Source organism: Colias eurytheme, chromosome 21 (assembly GCF_061535395.1).
Source record: "Colias eurytheme isolate Ceu_HAF_F1 chromosome 21, ilColEury1 Martin Lab GWU primary, whole genome shotgun sequence".
Taxonomy (NCBI): domain Eukaryota; kingdom Metazoa; phylum Arthropoda; class Insecta; order Lepidoptera; family Pieridae; genus Colias; species Colias eurytheme.
In genome coordinates, this window is record NC_143000.1 from 2,489,101 (window position 1) to 2,508,412 (window position 19,312).

At 34.2% G+C, this 19,312-nt stretch overlaps 3 protein-coding genes across 7 annotated transcripts in view; all 3 read right to left on the bottom strand.

Moving 5' to 3' along the window:
- Window positions 1-10,443, bottom strand: part of LOC149898955 (cytospin-A-like) — a 49,595-nt gene extending 39,152 nt beyond the window's left edge. Inside the window, exons 1-2 of one of the 5 annotated variants that reach the window (XM_090114763.1) lie at window positions 10,429-10,443; window positions 8,190-8,276 (exon numbers count right to left, since the gene is read on the bottom strand). The gene's annotated coding sequence lies outside the window, so the exon portion shown is untranslated. Of the gene's footprint in view, window positions 1-3,556; window positions 3,827-8,189; window positions 8,333-10,428 lie in introns of those variants that run through there. The other 4 variants (XM_090114762.1, XM_090114764.1, XM_090114766.1 and 1 more) reach the window with 4 other exon arrangements.
- Window positions 10,444-10,665: 222 nt separating this feature from the next.
- Window positions 10,666-17,097, bottom strand: Pp2C1 (protein phosphatase 2C). Its single transcript, XM_090114276.1, has 5 exons — window positions 16,669-17,097; window positions 16,005-16,139; window positions 15,273-15,582; window positions 14,723-14,893; window positions 10,666-14,131 (listed from the first exon to the last, which is right to left on the bottom strand). The coding sequence occupies exons 1-5, from the start codon at window positions 16,970-16,972 to the stop codon at window positions 12,721-12,723; spliced, it is 2,331 nt and encodes a 776-aa protein (XP_089970402.1). The 5' UTR covers window positions 16,973-17,097; the 3' UTR covers window positions 10,666-12,720.
- A 1,354-nt stretch (window positions 17,098-18,451) lies between these two features.
- mRpL18 (mitochondrial ribosomal protein L18) lies at window positions 18,452-19,254 on the bottom strand. Its single transcript, XM_090114577.1, has 2 exons — window positions 18,968-19,254; window positions 18,452-18,876 (listed from the first exon to the last, which is right to left on the bottom strand). Exons 1-2 carry the CDS (start codon window positions 19,132-19,134, stop codon window positions 18,525-18,527), a joined length of 519 nt encoding a protein of 172 aa, XP_089970703.1. The 5' UTR covers window positions 19,135-19,254; the 3' UTR covers window positions 18,452-18,524.
- Between the last annotated feature and the right edge of the window lie 58 nt (window positions 19,255-19,312).

Sequence of the window (19,312 nt, forward strand, 5' to 3'; positions counted from 1 at the left end):
TTTCCAAATTCCAACGAATGCAAAACCGTGGAAATCGGTTCGTGCGTTCTGGAGTTACAGCGTCAGGAAGGAAAACCCGACTTATTTTTATATAGTAAGTAGATTACGAAAGTTTTTAATTAGTCAGGAAGCAAAACATAGAATACCACCGCAATTATATTTAATACTCGATATTCTTCCGATGTTGGATAATTTTTTAATGATTTGACGCGTACCTATTAGGAGTAAGTAGAAAAAATATATTTGAATACTACCCGCCTCATATTTAGATAGTTACCACTCACCAGCAATCGCCTAGTTTCATTTTTTGTAAAATTTGTTGACCATTAGACTTTATGTTGCCACTTTGAAATATAAGTAAATAATAAGGGGGATAATGGGGGGATACGGCATTCTAACCTTTAATATTCCTATTAATGACTTGTCCTCCTAAACTAAGATCTCTGTTACTGTATTCTATCTCAATTCTCTAAAAACGTATTTTCCACATGAATAACCTAGATTTAAGACTAGATTTATTTAACATGTTTGATATAGGAAGGACATTAACATACAGCCCAGGTACGCAATGCATAATATTAGTGTGATATTAGTTAGATCATAAATATATTTGTGTATGACAAGGGTATCGACTGCAATCTTACAGCCTACGCAAACTTGTTTACGACCTGTTTACTAATTTTTATTTATGAATTTATGAAAGACATGAGATTATAAACGACTGACTAATTTCTACTGAGCTATAATAACTTTCGTGAAGAGGAATAGAAAAAGCTACTAATTGTAGAAATAGGAGGCAAAACAAGTTGTAATCGTTATAATTATAATAATAAAAATACCATAAAGCGTATAAATATTCTTATATCACACATATTATCGTTACACTATTATTTTTAGAATTAATTTTCCCTAAATTCAAATATAACCGACAGTACTGCTAATAATGCAATAGCAGGAAATATAAATTTTACTGGTTTTCCTTGATGTTATGGCATTCTTACTTTAAATAATTGAAAAAAAATGAAAAATTTCTTTATTAGTTTCAAAAAATGTTACATAATATAGTTACATATGCTGCATTGAACCCCACACTAGGATCCCCTGTGTTGTGAGGCTCAATCTCTTTCATCGTAGGTATTACATAAAAAATATTTCAAACTTTACTTGCCATTTTAAGTATTAAGTGTGTGTATATATGCGTGTGTGTATGCGTGCGTGTATATGTGTGTGTGTATGTGTTGATGTTGTATGAGTGTTTATTTTAATAGTAAGTTTATATGGTAATTATTAATACCATTGTATGTTTTAAAGTAAAATCTATATTTGTTCATAATTGATTAAAATAAATTTGCAAAACAGCATTACTAATAAAAGACGACGCTTAACAAAAAAAAAAAACACGTTCAGAATAATTTCCGCTGTTCCTTGATTGTTAATATGATTATTTGTTTTGATGATAGAAATGCGGCGAATACTAAAGGTAGTTACTAGTGATGAGCACGGATAAAAAATAAACCGGCAAGAGAAACCGCGTGTGCAGCTAGTCTTCAAAAATAATGCGTTTTAACTTCACACGAATGCACAATATAAATAAATTAAATTTATAACTCTGTCGCTTTCCTGTTATATTTTAAAGTGTTCAATTTCGGATATCCTGTCTTGGAGTTATCGATTTATTTCCGACATATTGTTTTTAATATTATTATTTATTGTATAGTGTAATAAGTTTGGTTATAATGATAAGGTGATTGTTATTATATTTTATGGTTAAATTTTATTTTATGGATGTTTATGTTGTTTATTATGTTCAATAAATAACATATTTTCAGCATTGTAGTTATGTGATGAAAAGCGTAAAATTATTAAATGTTTTAGCAAGCTAATGTATTTTTAAAAATGTCGGTAATAAAATAATATATTTATGTTAATTTTTGTCTTATTGATGAAATGCTAAAAATCTAATCCACGAATTTTATAAATTTGAAAGTAGTTATGTGTGCATGTTTGTAAATCACATATAACATTATAAAGCTGAAGAGTTTGTTTGTTTGTTTGTTTGAACGCGCTAATCTCGGGAACTACTGGTCCGATTTGAAAAATTATTTCGGTGTTAGATAGCCCATTTATCGAGGAAGGTTATAGGCTATATATCATCACGCTACGTCCAACAGGGGTGGAGCCACGGGGGTGAAACCGCGCGGAACAGCTAGTCACATATAACATCGTTTACAAAAATTATGATCATGATGCTAAACTTTATTTTAATGACGATTCACCAAAAATGAAAGAAAGATTTTACAATAACTAACTGAGTATAATAATAAATAGGTACAAAATTAACTTTACTAAGTTACTTTTTAATGACATCTACGTCAGCAAAACATGGTAATAAAAAATAAAAATACGCAAGCAAATGACCCTTTGTTTATTTTGATTTCACAATGAACAATCGAACCGATTTAAGTAAAATTTTACAATAATTGAGAAAATATCCAATTCTAAAAAATATGTCCAAAATAATGATTATTTTCGCGTCGTAAAAAGCGATCGCGGGTGCATCGTATCGTGCATTAGTATTTGACCATGATTTGACCCCGATAATAAATATACTTTTCTCGGTGGTAATGTATTTCAGATTTTCAGCGCAAAATTTCATCGATATCTCTTCATCTGTTCTAGCGCGTCTGAGTTTATGGACTTTCGAATGATTTAAACATCTGCCTAGTGAAATAGGGTGATCAAATTAGCAAGCAATAAAATGATTTAAAATGACTAAATATTTCTAGTACATATATTTAAACTTAAAAAAATCTTTTAAAACCGCAGAAAAAACTGTCAACTTGACAACCTTAGCGTTAGGTATAAACCCGTTTGTACACAGGTGTTGTATTACATCTAGATACAATTTGATCACACAATATCATATGTAATTCCGGTTCTAAGAAACACATTGTTCTCATTCGATTTCTTAAAACTAATCCTATCCAAAGGTTGCCTGGCAGAGATCGCTTGAAAGCGATAAGGCCGCCTATTTAACATGTTGTATCTGTCTTATATGTTTTTTTTTTCTTTTCTTTTCTTTTCTTCTGTATGTGTGTGTTAAATAAAGAATTTTGTATTGTATTGTATTGTTGTTTTAGTATGTATTAAAACTAAATATTTACACTTTTATATTATCTCTATGGGAAAATTTTAACTCAATGGGCTACCATCAAAAGTTAATAGCCCTTTTTTCGAAGAAAATTATAGTATGAGGTTTAATATTAAAGTATTTATTTTCTTATACCACAGAATAATAACTAGTAGCTAGCTACTTATATGTACTAGGGAATATTGTGTAGGTACAAGGGGCAAAGCCTCAATCTTAATAAATCCTGTTTAAATTCAACGTCTTAAATTCCTCAAATGTTTATAACCCAAACAGAATCTTGAAGACATTAGTTATCTTAGTAATTGTTATATCATAATTTTATCAAGTAGGTACGTATCGCATTACCTTCATTGACCTCATCATAGCATCAAAAAATTTAATATCTGTAAAATAAATAGTATTTACCAACTTATTACGACGCCAAAAACAAATTTTCTGTAAGGAAATATTCTTAAAACACTTCTTTGATTAACAATTCACATAAAACACACAATATACTTCAGAGACACTTAGCTACTATCACAAAACGAAGTGCAAACTAAATTCTACACACGCCTCTCTTATCAACACAAGATTTGATAAAGATAAGTTTTACAAAAAACTATGGTTCCTTTAATCGCACTACACTTTTTTATCACGTGAAATTTTTAATCTGTCGTGTTGCTTTTCGCGCGCTTCTCCTGTCACTGTACACTTTTGCGCGGGAATCGAGACGTTGCGTCAACACATCAACATTCACAAAGTGGGTGTGATAAGGTTTTAAATTCGCAAATAAAATTCATTGGATAAATATGTGTTAAATAGTAATGAAATTCGTTATCTGTAAACTATTCATTCGAAATTGTGAACCTTGAAAAATATTTTCTATCGCTGTTTTATTTTTTTTATTGTACTGTGCAATCAATAGGTACTATTATAGTTTCGTCTACACTCTACATTAAATTTTGAGATTTAGAGTCGAGAGGTTTTAAGGGCTTGTACTTATGAATTATGATGAATAAATCTGTCGTCATTTCTGTTCCCGTATTGAGGTTGTGTCCAGATCAAAATTAGATCTTAGAACTACCTATGATCAATTTCATTGTCGAATGTCAGTATCAATAATGATATGATGGCTATTAACACAAGTCTCACAAAATCTATCTCTGTATACCTTTTTTTTTTTATAGTGGGGAAATCTTCCAAAGATGAAAGATACCCACAGCCCCCGGGGAAGGAGCCGTGGGTTATGTCGGATTCTTACCGACTAAAACCCCACTGTGTTCCGAGTAATTAGTACAACTATAATTTAATATCTATTGAGCCGTATCGTGTCTGAGATGATACTGATAATAATATGTGCCTTCATGCAAAGCTATCAAAGCCAGAATCAAAAAGAGATTGTCATATTGCAGAACTGCAGCATTTAAACCGCTCAGTTAAATTGACAGGGCACAGAGCAAAGCTGGTATTATGCAACAAAGCCGAAAACGTCGGGATAACAATGCGTTTTCGTAAACACCCACCGCCTACAGACGCCTTGGCACCTCAGATCCATTCATAACGAGCCAACTGTAACTTGCAGTGGCCTTGTAGGTATTCCGATACTTCGATACATCCTGTGATATTTGCCTGCTATTTATGAAATGCCATGTTTTCCGTTTTATAAGTGACACCGAAGGCGATGATTAATATTTAGTTTGCGACAGTTCGACTCAAACCTTGGACAAATGTGTTATGTGCCATTTCATCAGTTTTAACATTGAGTTAGGCAGTAGAATTTAAAGACCAGTTATATAAAATGAAAAAATGTACTTAATATGTTTTAATGTAGGTATGTTTTTTGTAAATTTACCATCATCTTGAAGAATGTGTTTATGTATGACTGTTCCTCCTACTGTTACAGGAGAAAAAACCTGATAGGTACCTATTTCTTTCTTATATTCTCTACATGTAAATAATACGTATTTTAATAAAATTGATGTTTTGTTAGTCTCTATTTTCTCTAATGTGCAATAATTTATGAAAGAAATAGTAAGTAGTAACCAGTAGTTAACTACTAACTACAAGTCTACCAATACTGTAGTCTGTATAGATATTACCAGCTAATTTATACGCAAAGCTATATTATATGAATTGGCTAATAAATGCTTTTGGCAACTCTAAATATACGAGACGGTGAGGCGAGCGGATATGAATATTGCACAAACTGTTATTATGTCTGTCTTGTTTTATGCAATTTACTAGATTGTACAACTGCTTTGGAGTAGTATATTTATAGATACGAAACCTTACATTACGGTATTTATAAGCTAGCTTTGTTTTAATTTTATTACGATGCAAGAAGTCTATTATTTATGTATTCTTGGATACTAGTAGGGCTCGTCTAATTATTTCTTTTTACGGAGGCTAACTAGCCCACAGTCAAACTGCATGTGCAGTTTTGTGGGACTTAGACTTAAGTTATTGTAATAATTTGTAAGAATAATTCCAATAAATAATAAATAATAATAATAGCGGATCATCCATTCATTATTGCATTGCATTAAAGGGGATAGTAAGATTATTGAAGTTATTACCTAAGAGATATTTCTTTCTAGAAAAAAAAAAGAGCATAGGTAATCACAAAAAATCATAAATGCAATTTTTGAAGGACCAACAAACGACGAAACATAAGGATAATAATATAATCGTGTTTTAATCCGTTTAAATCTTTAATTTCTGGATATGATTCAATTTGATTTTTTCTTTCGAGGTGTATGTACAATGGTGTATTGTTTGTTTGTTTACAACTTCATTTTGTGTCACAGTCACATTGTTTTTTGTGACCTATTTTGTTTAAATAATGTAATCCATCAATGACGACTAATGTATGATAATTTATTGTACCAATATCCCGCGTAGGAGGGTATTATCTATTGATGTATTAGAGCGATATAAAGCAGCTCGCATTGTAATAAAATACAGTATTTGAAAAACAAATGAATTACTTCATCATATGGTGTACAATGTGCAGTAGGTATAAAAATTAAATGTAAATATCATAGCTCAGTAGGTTGATCTTAGACAAATTAATAATACCTATGTCCTTTGTGAGGGCGACTATAGAATAACTAAGTTGTGGGCAAAATGCTAAAGAAAAGCAGTATAAATATTTGCATAGCATATTTATCATACTACTACATAGCATATATGTATACATACATATTATGTTTTAAGCATTTCCTACATCATTTGGAAATGTTTAATTTATATATTGAAAAATTTTGCAAAAATCGTAAAAAAAATATTTTTTGCGAGCAAAGTTTGCGCGGGACCGCTAGATTCATTCTGAATATCATATTTACACCCATACGAATCAACCTTCCTACGTTAAATATATGTATAATGTATATGTGTAGATAGTTAATAGTTAATCAGAGAAAAGTAAAAGCTCAAATTACATGTGAACCACGTAACTATAATTAATACAGTATAAAAGTCAATCAAACTAATGATATACAGTACGTGGGAAGATATCAAATGGTGGAGACAGGTTCGATTTAGAAATAGACTCAAGGAGGACCTCTTGTGTGCACTGTTGCGAATATTTGCTATAGGTACTGTTTTATGATTATTCTGTGTACAGATCTATACTAATGTCTATATTAATGTTTGTCTGTTTGTTTGAACGCCCTAATTTCAGGAACTGCTGATCCGATTTTAAAAATTCTTACGGTGTTAGATAGCCCATTTATCGAGAAAGGCAGAATTATAATATCATCACGCTAAGATCAACAGGAGCGGAGCAATGCGGTTGAAACCGCCGGGCGCAGATTGTAAATTAGTAATTAGTAATTACACATTATTATCAAACAATATTCTTGTCTTTAAACTGATGTTTCTAATAAACGCTCTGAAATCTCGATTGGTAACGTGTTTTTATTATTTTATTTATTTATACACAAAACAAGTTTTTGGTATTTTTATGTATCTATCAAAAGAACATTTTTAATATTTCATATAGAATTAAATTATTAAGCAATCTGTTCTAATAAATTAATTCTAGATTTACGCAAAATGCAAAGAATTGCAATGTGGGGTTTCTCTTTGCAGTTTGCATACATCCCCTGTTCATGCATCAATACCTAAGTCGGTAAGTCCCGGTATTAAGGTTAATAACAAACAGAAAGCTTTGCAATTAATACAAATGTATGGAAAGGCTACGCGTCGGCGTACTGGTATAATTTAGGGTCACAACTCACAAGTCTATAGCGATCCTGCTTAGATTAATTCAATATTCGCTGCACTACCTACATATAAACTACGTCAGACCAAAGTGAATATTTGCTAAATGCTACGTAATGCTAGTAATAAACAAGTTTACAAAATGAATTGGTTCAATTTTTTATGAAATAATTTTGAAATGACGTTCCCAAAGCGGTGGTGGGTGGTTTTTTTGTCAGGTTTAGGGTTGAGTTAATATTTGACTTTTAACTTAAATTTCAGATAACTACCTACTTGACTTTCAGTTACATGCATTAGCGTTTAATGTACCTAATTATGTATAATAATTGTAGATACGTGATGTACTTTTCAATAAAAACAATGGAAGGTTTGATTAAGTGAAAGTACAATTACTGTAACGTAACACACATTTTTAGTCATTTTTTGCCTCGTAGATATGAAAAAAACATCGAAAAAAATTACATTAGAAAGAATCCGAAAGTCACAGTGGAAATACTTACCTATTTGACTTTTCTTATCATGCAAAAAGTAAAAACAAAAACTGGCCGAAATATTGTCGGCGTAAAATTATTATGAGGTAGGTACCTACCTATTTGGATAGGTGATATATCTATTATTTAGTCCTATAGTCTATAGTTACTCTATACCTAAAAGCAATACGACGGGCAGCTAAAACCTATACCCTGGATATTCGTTAATAAATTAAAACATTATTATATCGATCCAGGAACTTACACGTCATGCACAAACATTTCAATTGATGTCATAGTTATTCTATCATGCTTGCAGTTATAATTACATAATTATAAATAAATAAAATTTAAAAACTTACCCATTTTTTATATCCAAATCGACATCCAATAATTAATAATCAATACCACGACACTACACACAAATATATCACAGCTTCAGTTCAATTCTTTGGAAAAATCACATAAATATTAAGTTTCTTATTTTACTAATTTAGAAGTGGTTCGAATGGTTCATTCTGCAAACATTAAAAATACATGACGAATTGTTTAAAAATTAAAATGATATTTCCAGACACCTTCTAATTTTGAAATTTTGAATTGAAATTCGAAATTTAAATTTTTATGGGCTCATCAAATCGATCTATTGTTTATTACGTGATGAGAACTAGGTATCTAAGGTATGCCTAATGACCCGGGTATAAAATAGGAAATAGTGCAACACACTGCTGTGTATCGTAAAATCGCAGTTACTTAACTAAAGGCCAATGAAACCAGCCGCACTACTAAGTTTTCTATGTATAGGGCGACCACATCTTCAAGAAGTCTTAATTTACAATAAATCTCATTATAAACGCATGTTTTTATTTAATTAGATTATAAGACGTCTTATTATACACGCTTTCTTGATTATGAATAAATTTAGCTGCGTCTATGTTTAAAGTGCTTGACATGCATAGTTAACAGTCTATAGAATTGTTAATAATTTTGTATCATGGATTATGTACGAGTGACAATGATGAAGTGATGAGTTATCACGATATCATTCGATTGTGTTGTGACTTCTGACTTGTGTGAAAGTAACTACTATTGAAGTTATTTAAATATATGCCTACTATATACTGAAATATATGGATAACTAAATAATAAACCAGCTACAGTGCAAAAATATTTAACCATAAACACACAATCCCACTTATTTACGTCCTAACGGGATCATAGCGAAATACCTTTTTTTTGTTTTGTCCAAAATTTCAGGTAGTTGACGCTATCCATAATAATCATAAATCATGTCCACTGTCCCCAGTAATAAGCGTCAACAATGGAAATCGAGCGCTTGGGCGAAAAACAACAACATCGCGAAACTTTCACGAGATCGCTTACCGTGGCGCAAAATAAATTACCGTTGCAAGCCCAAATCACTTGTTTTTATTATAATTTTTAACAAAAATAGTAACCATGTATTTTGTGTTAAATGTTATCTATGAATTTCTAATCTATTGTTTTATCTATATCAATTTTCATGCTGTGAAGCGAAGATGTGTTATTTTACGAAATTGTACACATGTAACTATGTGTTTTAGATACAGTATTAGAAATATTTATAACTAATTCATAAAAAATAAGCATTGTACGCTAATCCTTACGCACTTTATGTAACACAATGGACAAAAAATGTAACTCGTCCTTTTGTTAGGCGATTTATATTTATCTTTGTCTAGCCTTGTATAGGGTTTCTTTACGTCACGCTCATGAAATCTGTTAAGATTCTAGACTTCCTTGGAAACCTGAATATTTGTATATCAACCTACATTTTCAATTAAGTTAACCATTTGAAGCTGCGGCAATAAGTTATCGAGTTTTTTACCATGTATTGATTGAATATGTAAATTTAAGGAATATTTTAATATTTAATTTTTAATTAAACGATATAAAGTCAAAATTATAACTAAATTGCTAAACGACAACCTTTAATCCATAATAATTTATCAAAATACATCGCGAAAACTTTAAAGCTACTATTATGTGCTCAAAACGGTAGAATGTAGATGATCAACAAATTGTTGGATATACGTTACAATGGTAAATAAAAAACTGGTAGAGCCAGTTCGATAATATGGGGAATGTATTATCGTCATCATGTTTAATAATAAAATAGGCTGTGTCCGTTTGCTAGATGATATGATAAAAATATACGAAACAAAATGCTACGCAATTGTAGTAAGTAATACTTTAGTATTATGGAGCTATATTTTTACTATCAAATAAAAAGCGATACGAGTTTAGATACTTATTGTATGAACATATTCGTTTATTTTTAGAATATGGAACATCACGATGTAAACAAAACCGTACAATCTTTTATCGTCCTGCACCGTTGCAATGCAGTAGAGCAGTCCCGATCGATAACTAAACGCACGCACTAAAAAAATCCTGTTTCCCGCGTTTTTTCACGTCAAAAGCGGCTCTATACTCAATTCAAATAAACGGATCTAGATGAACCACCGAAACCACCTCGTTCTAAAAATATATTTTGTTCACTTTTTTGCATAAATACATATTGAAATACACTAAATAATGTAAACTAGACGCGGCACATACTACGATCGTGGCGTAACTGACGACCGGCCGGGTAGAAACGACAGGACACAGAGCGACGAGCGTGCGTCCAACGTATAACCTAGCGAGTTGGTATAGGAGGGTGGCCGGGTGGCAATTGTTCGAGACAGATGCGAGTGAAATAGGGACGGGTTGGCGCCCATTCATGCCTAGTGCAAGGGATCGCACCGTAACAGCTTCCGCATTCAACTGCCGTGGCCGAGCGTAAATAAAACAGAGTTCGTCTTTCATACAAACTTTATTTAAATCAAAAAATAAAGTCTACAATAATCCTTTACTTTAATAGGTATTAATATTATGTATAGTTATAAATTTGTTTCAGCTTCACCCACTAACGTTAGCGGTACACGCTATATCCACCAAATGTATTACGATCAAGGCCATATACAACTCACCCTCAAACAATGTAGTCAAATACTCTGAAACTTAACATTCTATATCCTTGCACATGTTATGCTGAAAAAACTGCGTCTTTCGAGCTTAGTATGCAAATCCCATTTATTATAAACAACGAAAAGCACAGTACAGTCGATATGTTAACATTTGCACCTGCCATTCTTAACAAATAAAAAGCTTTTAGTTTTTAACACTAAACATCGTTCAAAAAGTTAATTCAATTAGTATCCTAATAATAATTTATAAAATTTAGATTATTACTAATAAATATATTTGTAAACAATGGGATTTCCACACTTTACAAATCAAATTGCACTTCAGTGCTTTGTAAATTCACTAAGACCTTTACACAATTATCTTAACAAATTATATTATATTCTCTTTTACAGCTAATTACACTGCATAAAATTTTATTTTTTAATAAAAAATACATAATATCTCATTTTATCAAAGAACACTTTTACCTATGTTTTTCATTAAGTCGGTAACAAATGAGGCACAATATTTATTTTATGTCTATAATATGACGACAACATACGATGCAATTATGTACAATTATTGTACACTGACTTTAAACATTAAAAAACCAACGTACATAGTCAATTCATTGGAACAGTTCCTCATTTCTTTATATAATTATTTTTATTTATTAAAATGTAATTTACAGAGTCAACAAAATCGTAAACACAAATGGTTTTTGGTCTTTAAATATAAATCAATGGTTTATAATCACAATGCATTATTATTAACGTGGAGACTAAAATATAGTAGAAATCGAGATTTAATAAAGGAATTTAGAAGTAATATTCAAGCACCAAGAGTTTTATGGTAAATCTTTGTATATTTTTATATGTAGGCATAACAATACATTATATGAGAAAATGTAAATATACAATGCGGTTACTTATGTAACAATAATGTTAATTATGTAAAAATAATGTTAATGGTAAACAGAATATATAAGAATGGTATTCTTAAATCGTTCAAGACAAAAATTATTTACAAAACATGCATGTGAAAAAAAGTAATTTATAGACACGTCATTAATTAAAGATTTTTTATCATATTATTTATATAAATCAAGTTTGAATAACTGAGTACACAAAATATATTTCTTTTTCCAAAAGAATAACTCTGACATTAATTAGTCACACTTTGCAAAGAAAAACGTTTTCGTACACTATATAAATTTACCAGCGATTTGTATAAAAATATTATCATCCGTAATACAAAATACTTGTATATATTTAATCTATTGAAAAAGCACTCTTGGTACAATATCTAATTCACATCGCATTCTCTAGCTACAAAACGAAAACTCCTGTAAAAGTACATAAGGTTGTGAAAAATCGCAAACCGTTCAATGTCAGTCACATGTAGCCTCTGACTTCACATGATCCCTATGAAAATCAAATTTTCACATTTCGCCTAAAGTTAAATGCAACACGATAGGTGCTATAAATATAGATAAATAAATATGTATTCATTTGGGCTAACATTATCCGCCTGGTCCACGCTTTCGTCTTACGAGTTAACTATGCAATACGCTTTTGTACTATTGTTCACGTCGACCGTGACCGTGGGTATAATTCATAATCAGGAACGAAGCGAACGGAAAACTAACAGTCGAGAACTAAAATAGGGTGCCGCGGGCGGCGGGCGCTAAACAACTAAGGATTCGATCGCAGCACTGACTACGATTCGAGCTCGAACTAGCCATAAAATAAAATAAAAAAAAAACAACAGAAATCTAACCGTATACGACGCAGTCATCTTTGGATCTCTCGCGAGCCACGCGCGACATAACAGTCAATAGAGTACATCGGCAGTACTTCGAAGGCACCGTTGCAACACCACACTCGGGGACGCGCCCTAGCGCTACTTGACGAGTCGCCGGCGCAGGCGGTTGCGCAGCGCCAGCGCGGGCGCCCACGGGCCCGACGCGCGCTTGCCCAGCGCGCGCGCGCACTTGGCCTTGCCGTCGTCCAGCCGCGGCCGCTTGGCGCCGCCCGCCTCGCCCGCCGCGTCGTTGCGCGAGCGCAGCGCGCGCGCCTCGCGGTCCGCCGTCGTCGAGTGCACCTCCGCCTCGTCATCCGCGCGGCGCGTGCGCGGCGGGCGCGAGGGCGGCGAGGGCGAGGCGCGCGCGGCGCGGGCGCGGGCGCGGCGGCTCGCGGCGCCGCGGTTCTCCTTCGAGCGGGCGGGCGCCGCCGGGGCCCGCCGCGCCGGCCCCGGGGCGCGCGGCGAGTTTCCCGCCGGCCCGCCGCCGCTGCGCGCCGCCAGCTGCGAGCGCGTGCGCCGCGCCGCCTCGTCGGGGTCGGGCGCGGCCGCGCGGCGCGGCGGCGGCCGCAGCTCGCGCCGCGTGAGGATCACCACGCGCTCGGCGGCGGGCGCGGGCGCGGGCGCGGGGGGAGCGGGCGCGGCCGGGGCGGGCGCGGGGGCGGCGGGCTCGCGCAGGCGCGTGGCGGCCTGGCGCGTCTGCGGGCGCTGCGGCTCGGGCTCGTGGTGCGAGCGCAGCACGCGGTCGTTGGGCGCGGCGGGCTCGCGGCGCGGCTCCCGGAAGCGCCGGCCACGGGGTCGTGCGGGCGCCTCTGTGGGCGAGCTCGACGACACCTCGTTTATCTGTATGCTGATGTCGTCCGACTCCGATGCGGGAACTTCGGCGTTGGTTGTTTCCTCCGGCGGTAGAGACTGTCGAGGTCCGGCGGGTGGCCGGCTCTCCTCGGTCTTCTCTTCAGGCAGAGCGGTCGTAGGTGCGGGGGACGGCTCGCGAGGCTCAGCGGAATCTTTTGGACGGCCAGTGACTATTTCGTCGTAGACTTCGGATAGCGTATTCACGACGCGACTTCTGTTCAGTAAACGCGCCATAAAGTAGGACTCGGCGGGGTTGCCGTAGTTTAAAATGGCGTCGCTGTCTTCTTTACTATCGTTGCTGGATTCCTCTCGAGCTCCGACCGAGAAACGTCCGTCTATTGAGGCGCAGGGAGGGAGAGGGGTTCGCTCGGATTCATCGGCGGCGGGTGCAGGCTTATCGACGTCGGAGTACCGCGTCATGATAGTGAGGCCGTTCTGTGGGACCTGCCGGTTTTCGCCTTCCGTGCTGGGATCGGGTTTAGCCTCATCCACTTTTGATGCGGTTCCTACGGGTTGTGAAGGTGCCGCGGGTGACACTAAGGTCTGAGGTTTTTGTGGCGTTCTGGATCGAAGGACGGTGGCTCTAGGCGGCCCCGGTGGGTCTAACATTAAGGTAACTACTGATGTGTTATCTGCTCTCATTCTAGTGTTGGACCATCTGAAAAACATAGAAAATGGTTAACCAAAGTTATAAAAAATATTATTTACTAATACAAATAAGTTAACCAATGTTTTTATTAAGATAAGATAAATAAGTATATTTTGTAATAATTTTTCTTTGTACATGTAAAATGTTGATACATTATTTCATCAATATTTATTACAAAACTTGATCAGTAAGCACTTCAAAAACATAATGTAACATTCATTGCGCAATAAGAAAGTAAAAGATTAGTCATCATGGCAAATTATAATATGAAAATTATCATCCCAACCATACTGTGCTATTATTACATTAGAAAGAAAGAAAGAAAGAAAGATCATTTATTTGACTCCACAATAATAATTAATAACAAACACAATTGACACAGAATACAATACTTAATTCAAATTAAAACAACACAACATGAAACAAAACAATACAAGTATAATAAATGAAAGAGTAAAATAAAATAAAATGAAGCCGAAAAGTGGAGCCAAGTCAGGTAGCCACTCAGCATAAGTTGCAATATAGTTGCAACGCTGATTTTCAGTGGCCCCTCTCTGAAGCGATTGGAGCATTAAATATTAAAGTATTATTATAATTTACCTCTCAAGAGCATGATCAACGAGACTCTTCGAGGGGTTTAACCAATCCCTTGGTTGATTCCCTCCACCAACTAACGCTGCCTCGTTGTGTTTCTCTGTAGCTTGCACTAAGCTCACTGCTCCTTCCGGTGATATCATGTTCCATAAACCATCGGTACCAAAGATTAGACAACTGAAATAAATTTAAATATATTATTTACATATATAGTATGTTTATTGATAGTGTAATTAATTTCGATTGATAAAATTGCAACAATAACTTCTCATTAAAGGTATTAATTTTCAAGATAATAAGTAAACCTCATCAGAACCTCATTCTAGATGAGACTACCTCAAATTCCTATTGTATCTTTTATTTCTAAACAATAAATTCATTCTATGATTTTTTTCATCTGTAATCAGTTACTATATTATAAGTGGATAAATTATAGCCTGTATAAAGATATACTCTAACTTTTTTTGTTAATAACATTGTTGCTATTCATACATTATTTTTGTTCAAAATAAAATTTTACAACATTTCTAAGAAATATGTAATACAAATTATTTACCGGAACTTAGAGGGGTCAATGGTCAACACGCCAACATCAGGATCGGGGCTGACAATAAATTCGTCATTTTGAGGATTGTAACTCCATAGATCTCCCAAAGATCGTGCAACAGCCAGAAACGGTATTTCATCCATAGGTGTGTTTTTCTTAATGGGCCCCTTGTGCCCTGGACGAGGTCTGTTCCATACCACTCTAGGTACACCTGCTTTTGAGACAACTTTGCCTCCACAACGCTGTATTCTCTCTATTTCTGTACTGCATTCTGGCTTGTGATCTAATGTTAGAGGTTTGGCTGCCCATTCTTCACAACCTGTTTATGTCAACATAACATATTCTGTGACTTTGTTCAGATACACACACAAAAATATGACCTGGGGCAGTGGGCAATGGTTATCATTTTCTTAAAATATTAAAACTTCTATAGAAGTAATAATAACTAATGCACAAGTTTCTAATCAAATAGAATCAGATAGAATTATGACTATGTCCATATGAAAGAACAAATATTGTTATCGAAAATAAAATTAAGCATTTCAGAAAATACAAACACAATATGTAAAAGAACAACATATTTATATGGATTATGGTTAATTGTTGATTTGACTTATCTATTCACTACCATCATTTACATATTTATAAAATATTCTGGCATGTACTCTGTCTTTATATCTTTCCGAATCTTTTAATATCAATATTCTAGTGGTATTGTTAAGTTTATTATTATATACAAACCATCTTTTTGGTAACCGAGTACAATAGCAGAATCACCAACATGGCCAATATAAATTTTGCCACGTCTTATGAACGCTATACTTGCTGTAGTACCAGCAGTGCTTGGCAACCCTGTTACTGTTTTTGGCCATTTTTCTGAAAGACAAATACACTTGTGTGAGAAAAACGACCACAACTAGCTGAAAACATAAAATATAAACATTACACATGAGAGCCAAAAATGATTTTTATACAATTTCAGAAAACTGATTTTTTCTTCACCTCATCTGAAAACAAAAATTTGGCAATGCTTGACCTCTTGTTATTACATAGATTTGGGTAAAAGGGAACTTGAAAGAACATAAAAACCGAAACTGGTAATACAGCTTTCACTTTGGCCAAATGTGTGGGATTTCCGAAACTTTGCAACATCACATTGTAGAAACTATTCGACAGAATATGATATTATCTAACCTATCTAATAAAAAACAAACTTCATGAGACATTTGAAATTCTTTTGTTGACTCAATGTCAAAGTACTCTAAAAAAATAATGAGTAGATACAACAAGGTCAAGCAAAACGATTCGTAGGTACATTAGTCTCTCCTTGAAATGGCTCGAGGCATCGTCCTAATACAATGATGGATATCTCATATTGTTGTGACAATCTGGATTCGACATTTACCTACTTCTTTCCACATATTCAAGTGGGTCAACATGTAACCATTGCGAATAGCTTTCAGAACGTCCTCGTCATTATCGGACCAAAACTGTCGCTGCTTTACTATAGAGTCCATTAAATGTTCCTTAGCAAAGGCGGCAGCTTCACCTCCACCATGACCATCGTATATTCCGAAAAAAGCGTATTCTAAATCTCTCTCATCCTCAGTTTGTTGATACGCAACAGAAAACAAATCTTCCATATACTTTCTCCCGCCTTGGCTACAATGGCCAGTTACACGTAAATTAACACCAATTGATGCAGGCATTTTGATAACATAACACAAAAACTCAACCACAATATGATAATATTTTATAGAAATTTAAACGTTTCCACATTTTGCATTTGCAATTACGCGAGCTGCGAATGAAGCGAGACTGACGATAGGTCACGTGGACATATTGATTACTCCGCGTGCCTGCCGCCTAAATGTAGTTTTGTATGTGATAAAAAGAGACAGCTATATTATTAAAAGTCTGTCTTCAATTGAAAAAAAAAAACAGACGCCATCATGTTTTCCGCCATTTTTAATGTCGCTCAACAAAATGATTTATAAATTATTTTATGGTTACTAAGTTTTTCTTAGAAATTTTTTAAATAACTGTTATAAATTCAATTTAAAATTATGTGTTATATTTCATATAGAAGCTTATTAAGCATAAATTGATACTACTCAAATATGGTCTAAATAAAACTTTCGAAATTTAAAGTTGCCAGTTTATTATTACTATTAATTAAAATATGTAAGTGCACAATAAAATACAATTTTATTTTCTTTACCTAAAATCTAAATGATGTATGTTTCATGTGGTTTCAATGCATTATTTAAACTTTATCATAAATCATGTGTTATGGACTTATTAAAGACTAGCTGTGCCCCGCGATTTTACCCGCATTGCTCCGCTCCTGTTGGTCTTAGCCTGATGATATTATATATCCTATCCTATCCTCAACAAATGGGCTAGCCACAGCTAATGCATATTAAAATATTAATAGATGAGCTGTTTATTCCTGGATACAATAATAAAATGATCTAGGAAACTATCCACAAGATCCACAAAATATTCTATTTTTCTAATGTTCTCTTTTTATCAATTTATGAAATAAGTAGTGTTTCTTTAATAATAAAAGATAAAATATACATAAATAATTTGGAAAATCCAAAAGTGCACGCCTCATAATTTTTTTTAATAAATATTTATTAATTATTATTTTTGTTTATTTAATAACAATTAAACCACATCGAATCAGACCCTGAAAAATGAAAGGGTTCTATTCCTGAGCATACTCAAGCGTAAGAGAAAAAAAAACACTCGATTAGTAAAGTATTTCGGTCGCTATCGTGTTAACAAGAAAAAGGATCCGCACATACAGACACACGGACGTCCAAGACAGAACTTTTTTAAACTGTTTTTTAACTAGTTTAAATAACAAAAATGACATCAAAAATATCATGAACGTTAAAAATAGTGTTTTTTCTTAATATGTGTGTGTATGTATTATCTTACAAGTGCAATGTATGATACATAAATACATTTTAAGTTTGAAAAATCAGATGTTTTGCGCGAAGTGACAGTAGTACCCACCTCAACGCTTCGCTTATGAGGCGTGCAATATTACATAATATTATCTTGTTGTGATAAAGAAATGGTAGAGAAAATTATTGTATGTGGGTACTTAACCCACATATTAATGAGCACTTACAATAATATTATATTGTAAAGTGAAGTAACTAGGTAAATAAATATTATTTCTTCTATTACATATTTATTTTAATATCTACAATAACACTAATCATTCTTAATAAATATTAGTTAAAATTATTCTTCTGTAACTTCCCATGGCTTTTCTGGTCTAAACTGATCCCATGGATTTGGTTTTTTATAGACATCCAACTCTTGCAATTTAATACCTCCGTTTTCTACTTCTTTGAGAAATTTCTCGATTTTACTTCCTTCTAAGGGTTTCAAATCACAATACACTTCAGATATTCCAAATTCTAGGCATCTTTGGGCCAGAACTCTACCTAAATTAATGTAAGCACAGGTATCAACAACACTATACAGTTGTTTTTTTAAAGCCCATTCCGATGTTTTAGCTTCAACCACAGGTCCATTCATATAATGTACTACTTGCGCAGTAATTGTTCTAGTGCTTGGAGTAATAACAAGTCTGAAAAATAGTTGTTTTAGTTGAGTGATTAGGTTGCATGGATATGATAACTAAATATTGCATTTATTTAATGTATAGGTTAAATACAGACTTATGCCAAAATTTTCGTCCAGGTTTATCTAAGTGATAGCCATCAGGTTTTCTTCCAATGCGCATTCGCTCTAAGTTTCTAGGGTTTCTATTAACAAACTCTGTTGGTGCGGTTGAGTTAAGTCTTACTAATTGTTTAGCCACTCGAACATCTTTGATTGTAAACATTTTGATATACAAATTTGCAAATGTTATCTCCTTATTGCTGCATGTAACTCACATAGACAAATTAAAATATTTCGGTATTTTTTCTATAATTTTAGATCCATTTAACCTCAAATTTAAAGTGTCAACTGTCAACCCTAGATCAAAATAAATGTCATTTGTCAGATAACATTAAGGACAG

Excerpts from the sequence above, each read along its gene's own strand:
- mRpL18 (XM_090114577.1), bottom strand. The coding sequence starts at position 19,134 with ATGTTTACAATCAAAGATGTTCGAGTGGCTAAACAATTAGTAAGACTT. Across the intron at positions 18,877-18,967 it reads GGACGAAAATTTTGGCATAA|ACTTGTTATTACTCCAAGCA; the intron begins GTCTGTATTTAA and ends ACTATTTTTCAG.
- Pp2C1 (XM_090114276.1), bottom strand. The coding sequence starts at position 16,972 with ATGCCTGCATCAATTGGTGTTAATTTACGTGTAACTGGCCATTGTAGC. Across the intron at positions 15,583-16,004 it reads ACTCGGTTACCAAAAAGATG|GTTGTGAAGAATGGGCAGCC; the intron begins GTTTGTATATAA and ends TGACATAAACAG. Across the intron at positions 14,132-14,722 it reads GTTGATCATGCTCTTGAGAG|ATGGTCCAACACTAGAATGA; the intron begins GTAAATTATAAT and ends TATGTTTTTCAG.